General features: G+C 51.8%; 1 protein-coding gene across 10 annotated transcripts in view; it reads left to right on the forward strand.

Annotated features, from left to right (window-relative positions):
* Positions 1–20,375, forward strand: part of IQSEC3 (IQ motif and Sec7 domain ArfGEF 3) — a 108,524-nt gene that overhangs the window by 53,922 nt on the left and 34,227 nt on the right. For all 10 annotated transcript variants that reach the window (XM_040462993.1, XM_040462996.1, XM_040463000.1 and 7 more), the window contains 3 exons: positions 2,491–2,770; positions 14,168–15,303; positions 17,309–17,470. In XM_040462993.1, coding sequence (XP_040318927.1) covers positions 2,491–2,770; positions 14,168–15,303; positions 17,309–17,470 — 1,578 coding nt within the window. The remainder of the gene's footprint in view (positions 1–2,490; positions 2,771–14,167; positions 15,304–17,308; positions 17,471–20,375) is intronic.

Here is a 20,375-nt window from a genome sequence, read left to right on the forward strand (position 1 = left end):
TTAAAATCTTTTTTGGTTTAACACAAGTAGTTTATTTGGGATAAGGTGACTCCAAGAAATGCAAGTGTGGGGGTGGGGGATGAGACACGGAAGAGAAGGAAGCCAATACATGTTCATTAATGATCAGGTCATGACTTTGGCCACTGGGCATTTTTGGGAGATGGCATGGAATGTGCTTTGGAGTTATTCTGCTCAAGGGATGAGAGGCCAGAGTATTTATTCACCTGCCTTCATCATCACTGGTTGAGTATTGTTATTGGGGGGCATCAACTCCCCCAGAACCTCTTGCCAAGCAGACTCCCACAGTAAAAGAAAGCATAGGGCTATTTTTAAAGGTGTTTGTAGTCCTGAGTAGCCACCGGTTCTCTAAAGATTCTGGAAAACGTTTTAGGGTGAAGAGGCTTGGGCATTAGCACCAAGAACAGTCTGGAGAAGAGATGTATGTATGACACTGAATGGTGCCCCCAGGCCCTGGAGGCAGGTTGTGATAGGAGAGGGAAGGGCTATATTTGTGTGCCCTATGGGAAGAATGGGTAAGTCTTATGACAAGATGAGTTGCAGTCAGATCTTCAACCAGTGAAAACTGGTGAAAAAAAAAAACATATCAGATAACTAGAGCTCATCCAACTATACAACTCGATTAATGGCCATACAGAAAGTGATGGAGGAAAGAATCATGCATATAGAGGGTTTCCTTAGGGAGTTTGGGGCTCCTTGTTGCTAGGGCCAGCCAATGCGCTCTCCTTTATGGGAGCAATGAGGCCAGGAGTATGGGGAGGATAGATGGAGATTGAGTGGAAGGGTTCGCCACTCATCCTTGGTTATTCTAGTACCAGGAGGCTCCAAAGTTGGGTGAAGGCAACACGAAGAGGTCTCTTTTCTGCCTGTTGATTTGGGGGCACCTTACATGGAGGCAGAACTATAGAGGAAAAAAACCCTAAGTATTGCCTGGCTTTTGGGCCAGGGTCACCCCACCTTCTATAAGAAAGGGAGATTGGAGGGCTGGACTAGGTGACATTAGGGTCCCTTCTAGTCCTGATCTTCTATCTCTGTCTGCTGTCCCTTGACTCTTGCTCTCCCTTCAATTCATCCATCAACAAGTATTAACTGAGCACTGATCATCTGCCCAGCATTAACTGGGGAGCAGGGATAAAATAGAATATAGGTCCTGGACTCTAAGAGGCGATAGATGGGGGACATGAATTAACACTGACTGAGCACTTACTCTGTGCCAGGCAGTGTGCTAAACACATATATATACTGACTCCTCTGCCCTCACCATAACCTGATAAAATAGGTACTAGTACCTCCACCATACAAATGAGGAGGCGAGAGATGGGCTCAAAGGAAAAGCAACTTAACTGAAGCCACACGGTGGTAGAGTATGGATTTGAGCCCATGCTGTAGCCACGATGCTTCTGCTCCTGGGAAATAGAGATAGACTCTCTAAGTGCAGCTCCTAGCGTGCTAGCAGATGGAGCAGTCAAAGCTGGAGTTGCTTGTGAAGGCTTCATGGACAGGTGACTTAGCACTTGGCCTTGAGGGAGGGATGGAACTAGGAGACTGGCCAGGGAGGGGAGCAACCTGAGTGTATTAATTCCCCAGGGCAGGCTGGGGTATGACGGCTCCAGTTAGCAGGTATCTCCTTAGGGTAAGGAGGTGGGCAGCAGCTATGGCTCAGCCTCCTGGGGGCTCCATGGGAGGGGAGGAGAGGCCAGGAGCCAAAGACAGATCTTCCCCTAGACCCAGCAGGGCAACCACCCTTCTCTTCACAGACCCAGTCCTAAAAAGCTGGTGTCCGCCTGGCCTGGAGGGGCTTTATGCTCAGACCAGGCCTATAAGCATCACTCCTTCCCCACAGTCATTTGGGCAGCATAAAGATGGAGCTGGTTCAGTGTGTGGATCAGCTTCTTTCCAGCTGCCTAAGCCACTGGCCAGGGAACCAGACCACTGATAATGATGATAGTTAACACTTAAATTTAGCAAGGACCCTGAGCCAGGCACTGTCTTAACTTTAGCTAATGTAAGCCTTCCAACATCCTTATGAAGGAGGTACTATTACTGTGACCATTTTATAGATGGGAAAACAGAGGTACAATGAGGTTAAGCAGCCTGTTCAGGTTCCCATAACTAATAAGAGTCAGAGTCCAGATTCCAACCCAGGAAGTCTACTCCTACCTACTCTGCTCTACTGCAGAGCAGAGGTTCTAAGCAAGCAGAGGTTCATGAGCTCTGATCATAGCTGCTCCTTTCCTCTGCCTGGGATACCCTCTCCAAATTTAGGCTCTTTTCCTTGCCTGAAGCTCTTCCCTGCCAAGGTAGCCCCTCCCTAGAGGTGACTTCAGGAGGCACCCCAAGCCCCCACCACTAGGAAGGCCCATCGCTGCCTGAAAGGCCAGGCCAGAGTGCCCAGTCTCTCTCCTCACCCCGCACCCACATGCACCCTGTCCCGCTCCCCCCCAACCGAGCACCGTTGCCTTTTGTTCACAGCGATGGCTCCTGTGCCCAGGCCGGTGGGGGCATGGAGGACTCCGTGGTGGCAGCGGCGGCGGTGGCAGCCGGCAGACTCAGTGCCCATGCCCCGAAGGCTCAAGCCCAGGAGCTGCAGGAGGAGGAGGAGCGGCCGGGGGCGGGGGGTGCCTCCCCGAGGGCTGGCTCCCACCGCGCGGCCTCCCCCGGCCGGCAGCAGCCTGCCTTGGCGACGGCGCTCTGCTCCCACGCCCCTAACGCCTCCGATTACGAGCTCTCCCTTGACCTAAAGAATAAACAGGTACCCAGGGCCTCCAAGGGGGGCGGGGAGGGTGGTGAAGGGGCCCTGCCTTCGGGGGCTATCCAGGGTATCTCCCCACTTGGGCCCATCTCTACTGTGCTGTAGGCACGCCTCTTTTGCCACTAGTTCTTCCAAATTGAGCTAAGTGTTCTGCCCATCCCTGTAGCCCAGTTTGTCAAGCAAGCAGCCTTAACAGGGCCTGGGCCACACCCTTGCAATGCCTGTCCTTTAGGCAGTGTGTCCAGAGGTCTGCTCCTCTTGCCATGTGCAGGATGCCTAAATTGCCCTCACAAATGTCTAGGCAGGTGGCCCACTGTTCTCTGGGGAAGCCCCTACCTCCACTGCTGCTTAGAAGAGATAGCCCACTCACATGTCCACCCAAGGAGCAAGCCCCATGTGTAGGCACACTTAGGTTCAAATGAGATGCAAAGATGGTGGTGTCCTCTGGGTAGACTGAGGATTCCCAAGATAAACCAAAGTCCCCTATTGGAGAACAAATTCCATTTGTGTGTGTGTGTGTGTGTGTGTGTGTGTGTGTGTATACTCATGTGCATATGCTTAGAGAAAGATATCATGACTGAATTTTGTTAAGAAAGAACATTGAACTTGGAGCCATAGACATAGGATCCACCCCTTGGTCTTGCTCTAGTTAAGTCTGTGACTGGGAATGCCAGTTAAGCACTCTGGGCACTGGTTCGAAATTGGGAATTAGACCTTGAATCATCTCCAAATGTGTAGGTTTTAAAGAAACATTCTTTAACTCCATGGACAAAGTGAGTTTGGGGAAGGAAAGCTAGTAGAAAGGTCCCTAAGACTGAATCAGGCCAAACCAACTTCATTTCTTTCCTTCAGCATCAAGGTCGGCTGGAGGTGGAACATCTGGTTTTCAGTAAAGTATTTAACAAAATCTCCCATGATATATATGTGGACAAGATAGGAAGTGAATCGGATGACAATTATAGTCAGATGGATTGTTTTCAAACAGAATTCTCAAAAAACGTTGGTTTTTCCATCCATGCCGTTTCCTGGTGCCTTGAGCGGTGCACTGTCCTTGGTCCTGTTCAGTTCAACCATTTTTGACAAGGCACTACTTTCTAGTGACACAAAGCTAAAGGGAACAGCTAATACCTTGGTGATAGAATCCAAGATTTTGTAGAAATCTCATCCAGACATAAAGATTTAAATGAAAAAGTCTAAATGAAACAGGGAAAGAGCTAAAGTTCTGCTCTTAGCTTTGAAAAGCCCACAGCATTAGTATAAGATAGGCAGGCTTGGTCCTGGGAGAGAGAACTTGTGGCTTCGGTTGACTGCAAGCTCAAGATGAATCAATAACCAGTGAAATGGCTGCCAGAGAAGTGAGTATAGCAGCCTTCACAGGAGGGTGGATAAGCCTCAGTATAAGGGAGCTGCTGGCTGGAGCCCCACACTGGTTTCTGGTCAGGGCCTGTCTGGAGCCTGCCCTTGGTTCTTGGGGCTTCATTTAAGACAGAAGTAAGAATTGTGAGGATTCCAAGTTTCTCCTAAGAAGGAAAATAGGATTGGCTGGAGTCATATGGAGAAATTGTAGACGTGAAAACAAGTTTTAAATATGGAAGAGCTGGCATGTGAAAAACGGATTTGATATATTTTCTATCATTCCAGTCAAAAATAGTGGTACTAACGTATGAAAGCTACAGAAAAGGAAGCTTTTAGCTCAATTAACAATTAGAGCTGTTAAAAATATAGAAAGTCCTGCTTGTGAGGTAGTGAGTTCTGTGTTACCGGGAATGCCCAGGCAGGGGCTGGAAGACAGTCCATCTGGAACACTACAGTGTGATGTGGGTGGTCAGTTGGCCCAGATAAGAAGTATTCTCAATTCCACATGACTATGCTCCTTGAGGACAGAGATCATGTCTTACCCATCTTTGTACCCTTCCCCCAGCATCTAGCAGAGTTTCTTGAACATAGTAAGAGCCCTCTGAGTGAATAATTTTTGAGCAACTATGATGTGCAAAGCAATAAGAGAGTGGGGTAACAAAGAGAAAAAAGTGCTCCCTACTTGCCCCCCAAAAAATTGCTGTGCAATTTAACGAATATCCGGTGACTAATACCAAAAGAAACCTGTACTTCAGCTTAGGCAGGAGAGTTAGTTTAATTCTGACTGACTAGGTGGCATATGGAGAGTGATACAGGCTTCTGATTGGCATCATGGGCCTTTTTATAGTAGACACCATTCTGAGAGATGGGTTTGCATGTCAAGCCAGCAGGGGTGGGGCGGGAAAGTTGAGGGTGTGACAGGCACCTTTATGCTGAGTGAATGCAGCTTCAGGGAATAGCGCATCTCCTCTGGCTCATGTATCTCTCTAGGCCAAGCATAGGCTGGGGGCAGAAGGAAGAGGGCGAAAAGTGAGGGGGCTAGAGAAAAGTGATTAAAAACACGACACACATTTATAAGAGACTGAGCTCAACTCCTGTCTCTTCTGCAAATGAATTGTGTGATCTTGCACAAGTTGCTTAGGTTCTCCAGGCCTCAGTTGTCTCTTAACTCTTTGGGGCTTCATACACGCTATTCTCTGTGCCTCTACCACTAACATTCCTGCTCCCCCCCTCACTTGGCACTCGGCCTCAATTTGTTCTCCCTCCTCCTCCCTGGCAGCTTTCCCTGCCCTCCCAAGGCTGCATTGGATGCCCCTTCCCAGAAATCCCCTAGTACCCAGGGGGTGCTGTCATCACCCTTCAGCCCTGTATCATCATTTCCTATTGACTTGACTCCTCCTAGAAGGCAGGGCCCATGACTCATTATTCATCATTATATCCCCATCATTATATCATGCCTGACACTGTCCCTGGCATGAAGAAGATATGCTCAGGGATGGAAAGGGGAAAATACTAAGTTAGTGACCTGAAGGGGGAGAGGCGAATGAAGCCTGGGTCCCGGACCTGACTTTGCTATAGGTTTCTTTAAGATCTAGGATTTAGTATCTGATTCTGTCATTTCCACCAGTTGTGCAAATCCTATAGTACTTACACTAGAAAGATCTTGGGCAATCATTGTCTCCCCAGTCCACCAACCTGCCAGGCCTGCTCCATCAGCCAGTCCAGAATCTCAGGCACTGCCTGTGGCTCCTTTCTGTCCCCACACCCCTCCCCCGCCCCAGATCTGCTCCATCCCCAAGCCCACTGATGCTACTTCTTAACTATTTCCCAAATTCCACCCTCTCCTGCTAACCCCACTGCCCCCACCCCAGGCTAGGCCACCATCACTTCTCACCTGAGCCCCTGGGGAAACCCCCACAGGTTCCCCTACTTGGAGCTGTGCCTCTCCTAACCTGATCTCCACCCTGTAGCTGAGCCCTCTTTATAGACAGCACATCAGATGAAAGCCTGTGTGTGTGAAAGCCTTCCATGGCTCCTCACTGTGTGTAGGACAGATTTTTCCTGGTTCTTCTACCACCTGACACAACCCCACATCCTGCCCCACTGCCACGCAGGGTTCCTGCCATCCCCACTCACCTTTCTCCAGATCTCTGTGCTATGGTTTGCCTCTGGACCTTGCCATATTTTATTTCTTCTGCTGGGAATACTCACCACCTGTCCCCCATCACACTTCACCTGGGTGATCTCTACTCATACTTCATGTCTCAGGTCAGCATCCCCAAGCCTGGGTGTGTGCTTTCACTGTGTGCTCCACTGCTGACTCCATGCCATCTGGTAGCTGTTCCACTCGTACAGGCAAGTACTATGTCATTCTCAGGGCTGTCGCACAGTTGAGCGGATTGTGCACAGAACACCTTCGGAGTGGCCAGTTACTTCATGGTCTGTGTGAGGAGTGAGCACTCCCTAGGGTTCTGTGTTAGGTGATGATGCTACTCTTGCTCACCTTTGTTTCCCCACACAGCACAGTCCCTGGTGCCTAGGACATGCTCTGTACTGGAGGAACACATGAGAAAAAGAAAGAAAGAACAAAACCAGCCTCTGGGTTTCCCTGTTCTCCCAGCCCCTAGGGCCTCGCCCCACAATCACAGTGGGAAGAAGTGCCAGCTTCTCTGGGACAGCTTTTCCATCCTCCATTCCCTCTGCCCTCAGCTCCCTCACTTCGTCTCACAGTGAGCCCAGGGCTACAGCCTAGGGGGACAAGGAGGGAGCATGTAGATTCCTTTGGAGGATCCTTTAGAAAAGCGGTGTGGCAAGGATACATAGGGCACCCGAGTGGTTTCCAAATTCATTCAGGTTCTCTAGGGAGTTTGTATCTGTTCTGTGCCACCGTTGAGGAACAGCCCACTGGAGCTCATGTGGGTTGTCCAAATGGCATCGCTGTGTATGCTGTCCAAGCCAGGGGACCATGCAGCTATGGTCAGTAGCATCCAGGCCCTGCCCCCCACCCAAGTCAGGTCCTGGGTGGAAACCATGTTCTCTTTTTGGAGAGCAGACCCTTCCACAACCGATCTCCCATACCTAAGCCTCAGGGTCCAGCCTCACCAGGGGATACCTTCAAGGGGAGAGATTAGGGTTAGGGTTAGGGTGGCCATGTTTCCAATTCTCTGGGTCTCAGTTTCTTCACTTGTGAAATGAGGGATTGTACCAGAATATCTAAGGCTCCTTTCTCCTCTGAAGGCAAGAATCCCACCAGGGCATGGAGGGCGCCTGAGGACCAACCCCCAGAGCATGATGGTGAAGGCAATGCTCTTCAGGGATAGTCCTTCTGTTCACTTGCATCTGGTTCAGGGAACACAATTGCATTGCTGTTCTGTGCAAGGCTTGGGACACCACAATACAAAAGACACAAGCACAGTTGTCAGGGAGCTCATTCCAGAGATGGGCACTGACTCGTAACCAGTACTAGCTAGCACTAATAGCATTAACTATGTGCCAGACATTTTCCATGCAATATCTCCCCAGACCTGCATAATATCCCAGTGAGCTAGGTACTACGACTATCTCCATTTTAAGAATGAGAAAATCACGGCTTAGCAATATTAAGTAACCTGCCCAAAGACACATCCATAGGTGTGCATTCCTGGTGCAGCCAAGACTGGGACTCCACAGTCCTTGATTTTATCCAGAGTCTTCCACGGCCTCCTCATCCCAGTGAAGGGGTAGGTTCCAAGGAAGCAGTGCACAGGGTTCTGTGGGAGCACTGGAGACAGCAAGGAGCCCAACCCGGGGTTCAATTCAGGCTCCCCGCAGCAGCTCTACCTGAGACAGTCTCTGTGATCCAGGAGTAGCTGAGCTGTCGTACTCCCTACCCCTAGCTGGCTGTAGTCAGAAGAGGTTCCCAAGAGCAGCCCTGCTCTTAGGCAGGCCTCAGTGCCCTGCTGTGTTGAATGCTTGCTGTATTTTGGACAGTTGGACAGGGAGGTGGGCACACAGGGAAGACACGGGGCTCACAGCCTGCCCAGTGCAGGCCGGCTTCCCTTGGGGCCGCCCTTAGCATCTCCAAGCTCCTCTCTCCCCACCCTAGACTGTCTGCTCCTAAGCCTCATGTAAGGCTTCCCTTGCCAAGTTCTGCAGCCTCATTCCATGTAATGCTTTAACATTCTCAGCTGGGAAATCTTGGATCAGAGGAAATCCTTGCTCACATGTGAAAGCTACCCCCACCCCGGCCTGGCTCCCTCATTCCCCAGCACTGCAGCCCCCCAGCTAGCTGCTCTTCCTCCCTCACCCTGACTTGGCGACCATCTCTCAGCGGCCCTTCTCAGGCTCAGCTGCTGCAGCAACCTGAAAAGAGGGAGCATGTTCTAATTAACACTGAGAGGCTCGTTAGGCAGACAGAGCCCCCTGAGCCCCCCTCCACAGCTTCTTCTGGCAGAAGCAGAGAGATTGCTCTCTTGGGAGGAAGCGAGGCTACAATTACCCATGATTCATGGGGTTTAGGGAGAAGTGAGATGAGCTGTTCTTAGGCCTGTGGGCCCAAAGACCCCTCCCCACCCTGGGGACCACCCTCCCCCCATATCCAACTCTCTTAGCTCTCTGACCTGGCCTTGGTTAAGAAAAGGGTTAGGGGCGCCTGGGTGGCTCAGTCGGTTGGGCGGCCGACTTCGGCTCGGGTCATGATCTCGCGGTCCGTGAGTTCGAGCCCTGCGTCAGGCTCTGGGCTGACAGCTCAGAGCCTGGAGCCTGTTTTGGATTCTGTGTCTCCCTCTCTCTGACCCTCCCCCGTTCATGCTCTGTCTCTCTCTGTCTCAAAAATAAATAAATGTTAAAAAAAAAAAAAAGAAAGAAAGAAAAGGGTTAGGGTTGTTGGGAGGGCCAGGCTGGGTGGACAGAACTGACCTGGGACGCTGCCAACTTCCCGAGCCCTGTGGGAGGGAAATGTATATGTATGTGTCTGAGAGAGTTGTGGGGGAGGGGGAGGATGGAGCATTTGACTCCAAGCCCGGATCCGGAAGAGAGCCTAGATTTTTATTTCCCCTGGGACATAGGACAGAGTTCAGTTTAGTTCATGTCCGCAAACATTTATTAAGCCCTAACCATGGCTCTGGCTCAACACTGGGCACCAAGAATGTAGAGACAGATAATACCATCCTTCCTGTAAGATACAGTCCATGGGAATACAGAGAGCATGGAGGGTGGCTGCGAAGGATGGAAAGAAACAGTGGGGGACAGTGCAGGCTGGGGTTGCAGCAGGCACGAGGCTGGAATAAATGGGAGATGGTTGTGTTAAATGCACTGGAACAAATGGAGAAGATCCAACAACTGAATTCAAATATCATAGTGAGCACTTGGTCCTTGCCAGGCTCTGGGCTAGGTGCTGTCCATGGATCAGGGGCCTCGAATAACTGATGCTCTGTTGGAGTCAGGGTAGGGGGTGTGGAGAGAAGGAAGGGTGGGTTAGTTAAATATCACAAATATTAGTGGAGAAAACTGGGCATCCAAGAGAAGTAAGAAACAACGTTCTCCACAGGCACCTAAAGTGGTAAGATCCCTGTCTGGTTGGGGAACTGAGGAGGCTTCACAGAGGATGCCCATTTGAGGCAGGTCCTGAAGAAAGGAGAGAACATCATGGGCTGAGGGACAAGGCTGAGCAAATGCTCAGAGCAGGGAAGCCTAGTGTGGCTGGGGGAGGAGCAGAGGTCGAGCCAGCATGTACAGAGGCTTGGTGTAGTAGTAAAAAACGGGAGGTAGGCTGAGGCCAGATTGCTCAGGGTCGGAAGGCCAGCAGGAAGCATTTATATACTTATTTGGGGGCAATGCTCTCAAGCAGCTGAACGTCTGTATTCACATCTGCTCCTCAAGGGCCTTCATCAGGGTAATGTAGTGTAGGATGGAGGGTGGGTGTGAGAAGGGAGCAGGGAGGCAGTAGGGAGGCTGCCAGTGTGGTCCAAGGGGGAGTCAAAGAGAGCCCCATGTGGCAACAGTTTGGTGGAAAGGCCAGGATGATGCAAAAGGTTTTGGGGGTGGGGCAGGTGGTGGAATAAAGGCTTGGAGGCTGACAAATGCAGAGAGTGGGCAAAGGAGGATGCATGGACAAATACAAGGTTCCCAGACTGGATAGCATAACAGCCAAAGTGCTGTAAGGCAAATAAATCATCGAGAGCTGATTTGGGGAGGTGGGGCAAGGCAGTGGCTTTATATAGGTGAACAGAGGGATCTAGGATCAAGCCTAGGAATTGAAATTTGAGAGTCATTCACCGAATCATCATTGTCATCAAATAGCTACCACTTACTGCACACTGATTATGTGACAAGTTCATATGAAATGATTCAATTCTCATAACAAGCTACAGAGTCTGCAGGATTAGCTTCATAACAGATAAGAAAACTGAGAGTTGGAGATGTTAGGAAACTTGTCCAAGGCCAACCAGCAGAGAAGAAGCAGATCTGGGGCTGATTATCTCCCCTAAGGCTTGTTCATCAGCCGATTAAAGTACAGTGAAGTTATGATAGTGGACAAGGTTCTCACACAAGAGGTGAGAAGATACTAGCCTGCAGAACAACTTAGAGTTGCCACAAAGGCTCTGCCGGAGATAGTTTCCCTCTTAATTAGTTGTTAATTATCAGCTACTGGAGGCTGCTCTAATGACCTCCAATGTAAAAAAGTCATGGAAGATGTCCAGAAGTGCATGGGAAAATAATTCAAATGTCTCTGCAGAATGGAAGATGGCACTCATATGACTTGTAACTGGAATGCTTAGGGATTTTAAGGTCAGAATATAGGATGGAAGTGCTGTATGGAAGCAGGCAAACCAAGGTAGACTGGGTCATGAGAGCCGAGGTCCGAGTTTCAAGGTGATAAAAATACGAAGAGCTGCAGAAAAGAGGGAGGAGGAAGGTTGAGGATGGACCCTCAGGTTTCATGAAGAAAGGTCTCTGGTTACCTTCATAAGAGTCATTTTAGAAAACCAGTGGGAGCAGAAGACCAATGCTGTGGGCTCAGGGCATATAAACTTGGATCAGCCATTCGCCATTTGCTCACAGAGCGAGGCAGAGGGTGTAGACTAGTGTTCCAAGAGGTTTGGTGGAAAACAGAAAGAAAGATATTGGGCTAGTGCCCCAGAGCTGGGGAGTTAAGAGGAGTTATGATTTAGCCTGGGGAGATCTGAGAGGGTCTGTAGGCAGGTGGAAAGGGGCCAGTGACACAGTGGAGTTTGGAAACACAAGTGAAATGCATCCGCTCCAGGAAAAGAAAGTTATGGGTTAGTTAGGGTGGTTTTTGAGAGTCACAAAGATAACTTTGCAATTAATTCTTTAATCCATTCAATAAATATTCCTTGAAGGCCTCCTGTGTGCTGGGCATTCTCCAAGCACTGGGGATAAAGCAGTAAACATGGCAAAGTCTCTGCCTTCGTGGGGCTTACAGTATAGTGGAAGATTTGATGAACCAGGTTCAAGATATTTAAAATCTTGTTTTCTTCTCTGCTTGGGTGACACTGGGGACATTGGCTAGTAGAAGTCTCCTAGGGTTAGTTCAGCCAGCCTTCTGCCTCCAGATAGGATGAAACTATGCCAGGGGGATGGACATCTTTACCATTCTGGAAACATTTCAGGCAATGGGATTTCATACCTTCCCTCTGTTGCCAATGGCATCTCATAACCTGAAGAGAATGCTTTTGGGTCTAAGGTTTCCCTTGAAATGTGAATAGGCCAGGTGGGAAAGAAATATGAATTCCTGCCTGGTGTCAGTTTCTCATGGGACTTGAGGAGGGATAAGAGTGTGACAGAAATTGACGGAAGGAGAAAGTTAAGTGGTCAGTTTCCCTCACTCTCTATAACTTCCCCCTTGGAGGGCTCTCCTGCCTACTCAAGGCCAATCTCCATTCCAGACCTCAGGGAGCCTGGCAGGGTTCTGCAGGGAGACTGAGCTGAGCTCTCTCCCCTCTGACATGATTTCTGCAAAAGCAGTGATGAAATGCCTCTGTCAGAAATTTCTATGTTTCTCTGGAGATCCTGGGTACGTGATAAAACCCCATAGGCAGAATTCTGATGGTCCCCCAGATTCCTGATGCCCCTCTCTGAGATTCTTGCCCCCTGGTGTGCACATCCTGTATTGTTCCCTTCCCTTGAGTGGGGATGGGACTAGGGCGTATAATAGGATATCACTCTGTCATTAGGTTACCATGCAGTTGACCTTGACCAAATCCAAAGGAAATCATTCTGGGTGGCCTGACCTAATCAGGTGAACCCTTTAAAAGGAGGTGAAGCCTCAGAGCCACTCCTCTGGTTGGCCCTGAATGGCCAAACTACTGTGTGGCCAGGAACAGCAGGCAGCTGTAAGTGAGGACTTCAGTCTTAGAATCTCAGGAAACTGAACTCTGCCAACAGCAATGAGCTTGAAAGAGGACCCTGAACCTTGTGTGAGACTGCAGTCCCAGCTGACATTTGATTTCTTCCAGGTGAGATCTCAAGCACAGAACCCAGATGAGCCATGCCCAGACTACTAACATACAGAACTATGAAAAAATAAGTGGGTATTGTTTTAAGCTGCTGAGCTTGTGGTAATTTGTTATGCAGCTATAGCTAACTAATACACTTGGTGTGAGTTTTAAGAGTATCTTGAAAGCCCTTTAATATGAAGATCATGAAGACATTCTGCTTTAAGGCCTTGTATCTCATGACATGCAAACACTTCTGAGGGGAGTCATACAGGAGGCCTTATTGGCCACTCAAACCTCAATAAGCTGAAGTTTCCCAACTATCTTCCAAGAGGACAGCTGGATTTGGGAAGAGAGACAGCATAATGCCACTAGGTTTGGGGTTGGGAAGGGCCCTGAATGGCAAGACAGAAGAGCTGAAGGCAAGATTGAGGTCATCTCCTTTTACCTGGGATTATCCCTGGGGTTTGGGGTTGTATCTATGAGATTTTCTGGTCTAGAAGGGTGCCTCTGCTGGTCCAGCGGTGGGGGGCACCCACAGGGAAGGAGCCCAGGAAATTGTTGGCATTGTGAGAGGCAGTCACTCCAGCTGCCGTCCCTGGTGAGCCTCCTTCAACAGGAGGCAGGTTGAAACATGGTACTGAGGGACAAAATTAGCCTTTCTATCTGTCCCATTCCATGACCCTGGGAAACATGGTGAAATATTATTGGTCGCTCATATCTCATCTAGTTAGCATCTACTATGTGCCAGCCCTAGGGCTGGGTGCTAGGAACACAGCGTTAATCAAACGCTAGTCCCAACCGTTATGATGATCCCAGGGTCAGGGATTTCCTCAATGCACAGATGTGAATGCTGAGGAAGAAAGCAGGTGAACAAGGTGTAGCAGCAAGTTGGGTTTTTTTTTAGCATTTCTTTTTAATTTTTAATTTTGTATTATTTTATTATTTTAAATGTACACACAAGTAGAAAGAATACTGTAGTAAACTCCCAGATAACTACGATTAACATTGTTTCATCTAACAGTTCCATTTTTTTGATGAAGTATTTTAATACAAATTCAAGATAACTTGTGTGTCACCCATAAGTGTTTCCATATGCATCTCTGATATGAGCATTTAAAAATGACACCACAGGGGCTCGTGGGTGGCTCAGTCAGTTAAGCCTTTGACTTTGGCTCAGGTCATGATCTCACAGCTCATGAGTTTCAGCCCCACCTCAGGCTCTGTGCTGACAGCTCAGAGCCTGAAGGCAGCTTCGGCCTGTCTCCCTCTCTCTCTGCTTTCCCCATGCGTTCTCTCTCTCTCTCTCTCTCTCTCTCTCCCTCAAAAATAAACAAACATTTAAAAAAGTAAATAAAAAAAATAAGTAACCACTACAACAAGCAGAAGTAACACACCTGTCCCCTGCCCCCAGGACATGGCCAATCCCTGGAAGCCAGTCCCACATCCTACCTCTCTAGGAATCTTGGCAAGTATCCATGACACGCTGGGAGTTCTCAGACTTGGCCCTTCCGTACCCGCCAGCTGTGCCCTGCCGGGCCCCGCCAAAGCTTAGTCGGTGACTCCCAGTCCTAACTGCGCTCTTCCTCTCTGGTTCTTTTCGCAGATTGAAATGCTAGAACACAAGTACGGGGGCCACCTTGTGTCCCGGCGCGCCGCTTGCACCATCCAAACCGCCTTCCGCCAGTACCAGCTCAGCAAGAACTTTGAGAAGATCCGCAACTCCCTCCTGGAGAGCCGCCTGCCGCGGCGGATCTCCCTGCGCAAGGTGCGGGCGCCCACGGCCGAGAGCCTGGCGGCTGAGAAGGCGCTCATGGAGGGCTACGGCCTCATGGGGCTGCCGCTGGTGCGCTCGCCCTCCCTGCCGCCCACCTTCGCGGGCACGCTCACCGAGCTGGAGGACTCCTTCACCGAGCAGGTGCAGTCCCTGGCCAAGTCCATCGACGACGCCCTAAGCACCTGGAGCCTCAAGACCATGTGCTCCCTGCAAGAGAGTGGCGCTTACCAACTCCACCAGGCCCTGCACGCGGGCGCGGGGCCACCCGGCCTGGAGGCCGAGATGCGGGAGCTCAACAGCGCCCGCCCGGCGCCCGGGGAAGAGGCCGCCGAGGTCGCCGGCCTGCCCCAGGGCCACAGCAGCACCCTCATGATGGCTTTCCGGGACGTCACCGTGCAGATCGCCAACCAGAACATCTCTGTCTCCTCCGCCACGGCTCTGTCGGTGGCCAACTGCTTGGGCGCGCAGACCGCCCAGGCCCCGGCAGAGCCCGCGCCTGCGGGCAAAGCGGAGCAGGGCCAAGCCCCGGGGCAGGAGCCCCCCGAGGCCCCCACCGCGGGTCAGGGGGGTGCTCCCGCCGAGAACACGGGCGCAGAGGCCGGAGCCAGCGCCGCCTTGGGCGCGCACCCACCTGGGGCTGCCCAGGCCGTGGTGGAGGGGGCCGCGGTAGCGGTCTCGGAGGCAGAGGCAGAGGCAGAGGAGGAGGAGGCCGGGGAGGCGGGGAAGGAGACGGAGGCCGAGGCCGGCGACAACTCGGAGCAGCTGAGTAGCAGCAGCACGTCCACCAAGTCGGCCAAGTCGGGCTCGGAAGCATCAGCCTCAGCCTCCAAGGAGGCCCTGCAGGCCATGATCCTGAGCCTGCCGCGCTACCACTGCGAGAACCCCGCCAGCTGCAAGTCGCCCACGCTCTCCACAGACACGCTGCGCAAACGGCTCTATCGCATCGGCCTCAACCTTTTCAACATGTGAGTGAGCACCCGCCCTGGAGCTCAAGGGACTCCCGGGGCCGCAAAGGAGAGGCGGGGGTGGGGGCCGGAGGGGGAGGACCTGTAAAGGTGAGCAGGGAGCCAAGTAATTGCCCTCATCATCCCAGTTCCCTCCCCCCCACGTGGCGTTTATGCCCTGCCTGCTCCTTGAGACACTGTGTAGGAATACTCGTTCTATTTTTCATTGTCACAAATGTATTTTAAGGATTAGGGACAAAACGACACATCGAGCCCCGTGCTTTCACCACTATTACTGCTTACGATGAAGCTAGGACTTGAAAAGCGAGAGAATTTAAAAGAAAATACAGTATTCAGTGAATAATAGTACTGGTCGTATGAGGATTGAGCAGAAATCATTCAGGTAGGACACGGAGTTAGGGAAACAGCATTATCTTCTGGGGAGGATGTCAAGGAGACAGGAGAGGATGGGCGAGGAGGCAGTGAGCAAAGGCCAGTGGGGTGGGAGAGGAGTGACCTAGAATAAGGAATACAGATTAAAGGCAGGAGAGGGACGTGGATAAAAGGGGGAGACAAGGAAGCTGGGGTGAAGCAAACAGAGGGAGGACAGAAAGAGAACAGGAGAACGGAAGCAGAAAAATGGCATCCCCAGCCAGACACCCAGTCAAAACTGTCCTAGCAACTAGAATGTATGCAGCTGGTGGCAAGCACATGTCGCTACCATGGAAGCCTCGAGTATAGGTTCACTCATCTCCACCCTCCATTCACCCCTTCCTCAGAGCCTTGGGCCAGGAAATAGAATACCCCTTCCAGCCACACGGACGTGCATCTATTCACTCAGCTGTTATCTATTGAGTGCCATGACATGGCGACCACAAAGACGAGTAGGACGCATCCCCCGGTCTCAAGAAGCTTGAGGGGGGGAATAGCGCCTGTTCATGGCTCACCTTGCATAAGACATCTTGCTAACTTCTGAACAATATCTACAGGTAGCATTACTGTGCCATCTTATAGAAAAGAAACAGGCTCACACAGGTCAGGCGAGTTGCACACGGTGACGGTTACGTAGCCGGTGAGCTTCAGGCCGGTCTGGCTGCTGGTCCATCGTTCTTTCCTCCAAGTCAGGCTGCCCCCTGGTGAGCCCAGCCCCCACCCTCACACCTCCACAGCACGACTTCTGCGTGCACGCTCACACGCACACAGATACCGCGATCCCTCAAGATAGTGGTTCTCAAACTATCTGTGGTGAAGGACCAGTTTGGGTTTTTACCTGACATATTGTGGGCTGATACTTCTGTAAAATGCAATAAAAATGAACTGCTAGAAAAACAATCACATGCTTGGTTATCCTGAAAATGTCAAAGTGCTATAAAAGGTTCTAAATGCTTACCCTCTCTCTCCGTACTTGTCTTCTCCTGAACCAATAAGACACAGTTCAGGGAACAGCATGGATGTGCAGACCATACTGTGAGTACATTTGCCTGAAGACACGGCACCCACACCCACATGTAGAGACTGGAGCCTGAGAAAGTAAATGGTGGAGAGCAGGAGTCTATGGACACTATGGACAGTGTGGTAGGAGAGCTCACCTCAGTCCCCCAGTCTCACCGTCCTTCCAGATTCCAGGCTGGGAACTGAGTATAGACAACAGAATACAGACAGGGAGGAAGGGCTTTGGTGGCAGGCCTCAGGGCCCTCAGGGAACACAGAAGAACACCTCTCCACCTGTTCCGGAATTCACTCATTTTGGCCAGACCTCCTCCAACCCCTTCCCTCCCCATGCTACCTTCACTCCTGGTGTGTGTGTGTGGTGGGTGGGGGGGAGGTGTGCAGGAAGGTGAGGCTGTGGAGAGAGGTGTTTTGGATCCAGAGCCCCTCTGCAGTGGAAGGAATCCTAGCATTTCATAGGAATTCTTCCCAGAAACCTCCAGGCACCTTTATGGGCTCCATGGGCTGGAAGAAAGTAGTCATGGATGGCCTTGGCTCACTCTCTACTCCTTCTTCCCACTTCTGCCCGCACCCCTAGAAACCCTGACAAAGGCATCCAGTTCCTGATCTCCCGAGGCTTCATCCCTGACACCCCCATTGGAGTGGCCCACTTCCTGCTCCAGCGCAAGGGCCTCAGCCGGCAGATGATCGGGGAGTTCCTGGGTAACAGCAAGAAGCAGTTCAACCGCGATGTGCTGGAGTGAGTGCCCCTCTCCCTGGCCCATCCACCTAGGGTCCCCTAGGATGCAGGGGAGTGAGCAGGACCCCTGGAGTCTTGGCCCAATCTTGACCAGCCTCTGTTTCCCCTTCCAAAGTCCTGCAGACATTTACTGAGCGCCCTCTGGCAGGGTACCATTGAAGGAACCAGGGGTACAGGAATGGTCAAAGGAGACAAAAAGGCCTCCCTCCCTGCTACCCTCAGGGGGCAAGAGAATGAGTCTGGAAAAGAAGGGGACTATGTCTGCACTGGGGCCATCTCTACCTGGTGAAAGGCCTCAGCCCACCCTCTAGCGGGCATCTGCCCCGCCTCCAAGCCCCCAGAGGCTGGCCTGCTCCCCACATGGACTCAGTGTCATATTGGTGGAGGCAAACAGGAGGCAGAACAAAGAAGTTAGACTGAGGGTTTTTAGAGCAAGAAATAGAGTGATTCTGTAAAGATATGTTTACCACCAAGATCAATAGATGGGGGCAGGATGAGGGGACCACCGCGTTCAGCTTTGTTCATGTGGAGGCTTGAGCACATGAGAGTCTCTTCACACTCACCACCCCGGGAGCCACAGGGCATGGGGTGGCATCCCTGGGGCCTTGGAGCCACCTCTCCCCTGGCAAAGAGAGGGTGAGGCCCCATGAAGCCTGATCCAGTCTCCTTAAGCTCACTTCCTTCTTGAAGGTCACCATGCTGTAAGAAGCCCCCCCCCCCCCCACCGCCGCCCCACTTCCCCCCTCTCTCTTGGGTAGTCAGCAGAAGTGTTTCCTCAGAAGTGTTCCTGAGAGACCTCTTTCCTTTGTACTTGCTCTCAGAACAGCAAGGGCCTGCTACATGGGGGCAGGGGGCTCCTGCTCAAGGGTTTGGGAGCATGGGCTGACTGGCAGGGTTGTCCATGTCCCTGGAGTCGGAGCTCAGAGACATGGCTTCTGTTTATGAAGGAGTTTTGGTGCTGTGTCTTTCTACAAGTCTCTGCTCTCTGGGCCTGCATTTCCACACCTGTAGAGTGGAGGGTTTGGATTATGAGGGGTAGACCAGTTGTCCTCTGGAATCCCTATCACATTTCTAAATTCACTGGTAGTTGTTTCACTGAGTACAGTCCAAAGAGCAGGGGCTTGGACCCAGCTGAGGGACCTTGAAATCCCCGGATGCCCCTTAGTTGACCGAACCCAGGTCCTGCCTCTGACTCTCGGCAGCTTTGGACATTCCGACCCCGCCCCCCTCCATTAGGTCTTAAGATGCTCTGAGTGCCTGCAAAGAAAAGTAAACTGATAAGTGTGCAGGGTTTCCTTCTCCCCCTCCTTTCCTCTCCCTCTCCCTTGGGCTCCCCTTCCTCCCCACCACTACCTCTGCTATGCAGGGGGCCCTGAGGGGATGCCCTGAGGAAATGATAGAAAGAGGAGAAAGATCAGGTTTTCTTTGTCTCTTTCCTCACCTTGTTTTCTCCCATCTGGCTCATCTCTCTGGTCTTTTCATTGGCTATTGTCCCCGTTCTACTCCTCCATTCCCTAGGAGGGGGCATGGGGGGGTGCTGTGCCTCATCGTTTAGTTCTTCCCAGCTGCCCCCGCCCCTGGGTGACCCTGCTTTGTCTCTCTGCTCTGGGGGCACAGGCCCTGACTGCTGTTTCTTCTGCCTTCCCCAGTCCCTGTGTGTCTGGCCTTGAAATTCTGACCTGCTAGGCCCACAGTGACCTGGAATGCTAGGAACACATGCTTTTCCTCCAGCCCTGGTGGTGCCTCCACAGCACAGTGCAAACTGATTACCATCCTCCCCCGGAGACTGAGTGTGCGGGCTGGAGACAGATCAGCACTGCAGCCCGAGCTGGGGACCCGGCTAGCAGCTGAGGTGGGGATCTGGCTCTGGATGAGAGGGCAGTGTGTGGTGGCAGGAGAAAGCCGGGCCTGAGAGGGCTTGCTCTGAACCCTGGCTCTGATCCTCGCATGCTGGGAGGCCTCCCCTGGGCCTCAGTTTCCTCACCTGTAAAGTGGGAGGGTCAGGCTGTGTGCTCCCAGAGGTCCCTTTGACTCCTGTGAATCTGTGGTCTTTCCCACTCCGCAGAGCCTTTGTAGCACACTGGGATCATGCAGAATTGTTTGCCCTAAACATCTAGGTCATGCTTTGTCATGCTACCGGCTCATCCCAGAGCAGCCCGCAGGCTCCAGAGCAGTGCTGGGGGACCAGAGTTCTCCATTCGTTCCACAGACGTTGAGTGCCTACTCCGTGTTGGGAATGGGGCTGAGCTGGGCACCCGTGAGAATGTGGGATGGGGGCAGTGAGGAATAGGCTTGGCTGTGGCCTGGGGGGAACTTACAGACCCAGGTGTCAAGGGGAGAGAGGACAGGAGGAGTATGGAAAGGAGACAAAGGGCCAAGGAACCTCCAGCAGGCATTGTGGTTTCAGGAGACTGGAGTGCAGACCAAAGCCCCAGTCTGCCCCAGTGGGTGCCTCAGCCCCTCATGTTTTGTTCTGCAGCCATGCAGGCCCCGGGTGCTGAGACCCTGGCATGCTCAGCCGCTACACGTGAGAGCTCCACAGAAAGGAGCCTCTTCACCCAAGTGCGTGTTGCTGACCGGCTGGCTTGTCTCCTGTGGGGCGCCCACGGGAGATGGAGAGCCAGGAAGGGGCAGGCACTCGCCGGGGAGCCAGACGTTGGGGTTCGGAGGGTTTCCCTGCCACCCAAGCCAGCTATCCTGCACCCTCTCGGGGTCTGCTACCTCTTCCTTCCTCCCACCAGAGAAAACACACAGTAACAAAGTCACCAGTGCCATTTCGCTCAGGCTGAAAAGGCTTCATTGGGATTCCACACAGCTTCCCTGCCCCCGCCTGGTGACATTCAGCATGTCGCGTCCGTTCTGTACAAAGCTGCTTGCTGAATAAAAGGACATAAATCACCCAACC

Source organism: Herpailurus yagouaroundi, unplaced genomic scaffold (genome assembly GCF_014898765.1).
Source record: "Herpailurus yagouaroundi ecotype Mexico unplaced genomic scaffold, PumYag 355, whole genome shotgun sequence".
NCBI lineage: Eukaryota > Metazoa > Chordata > Mammalia > Carnivora > Felidae > Herpailurus > Herpailurus yagouaroundi.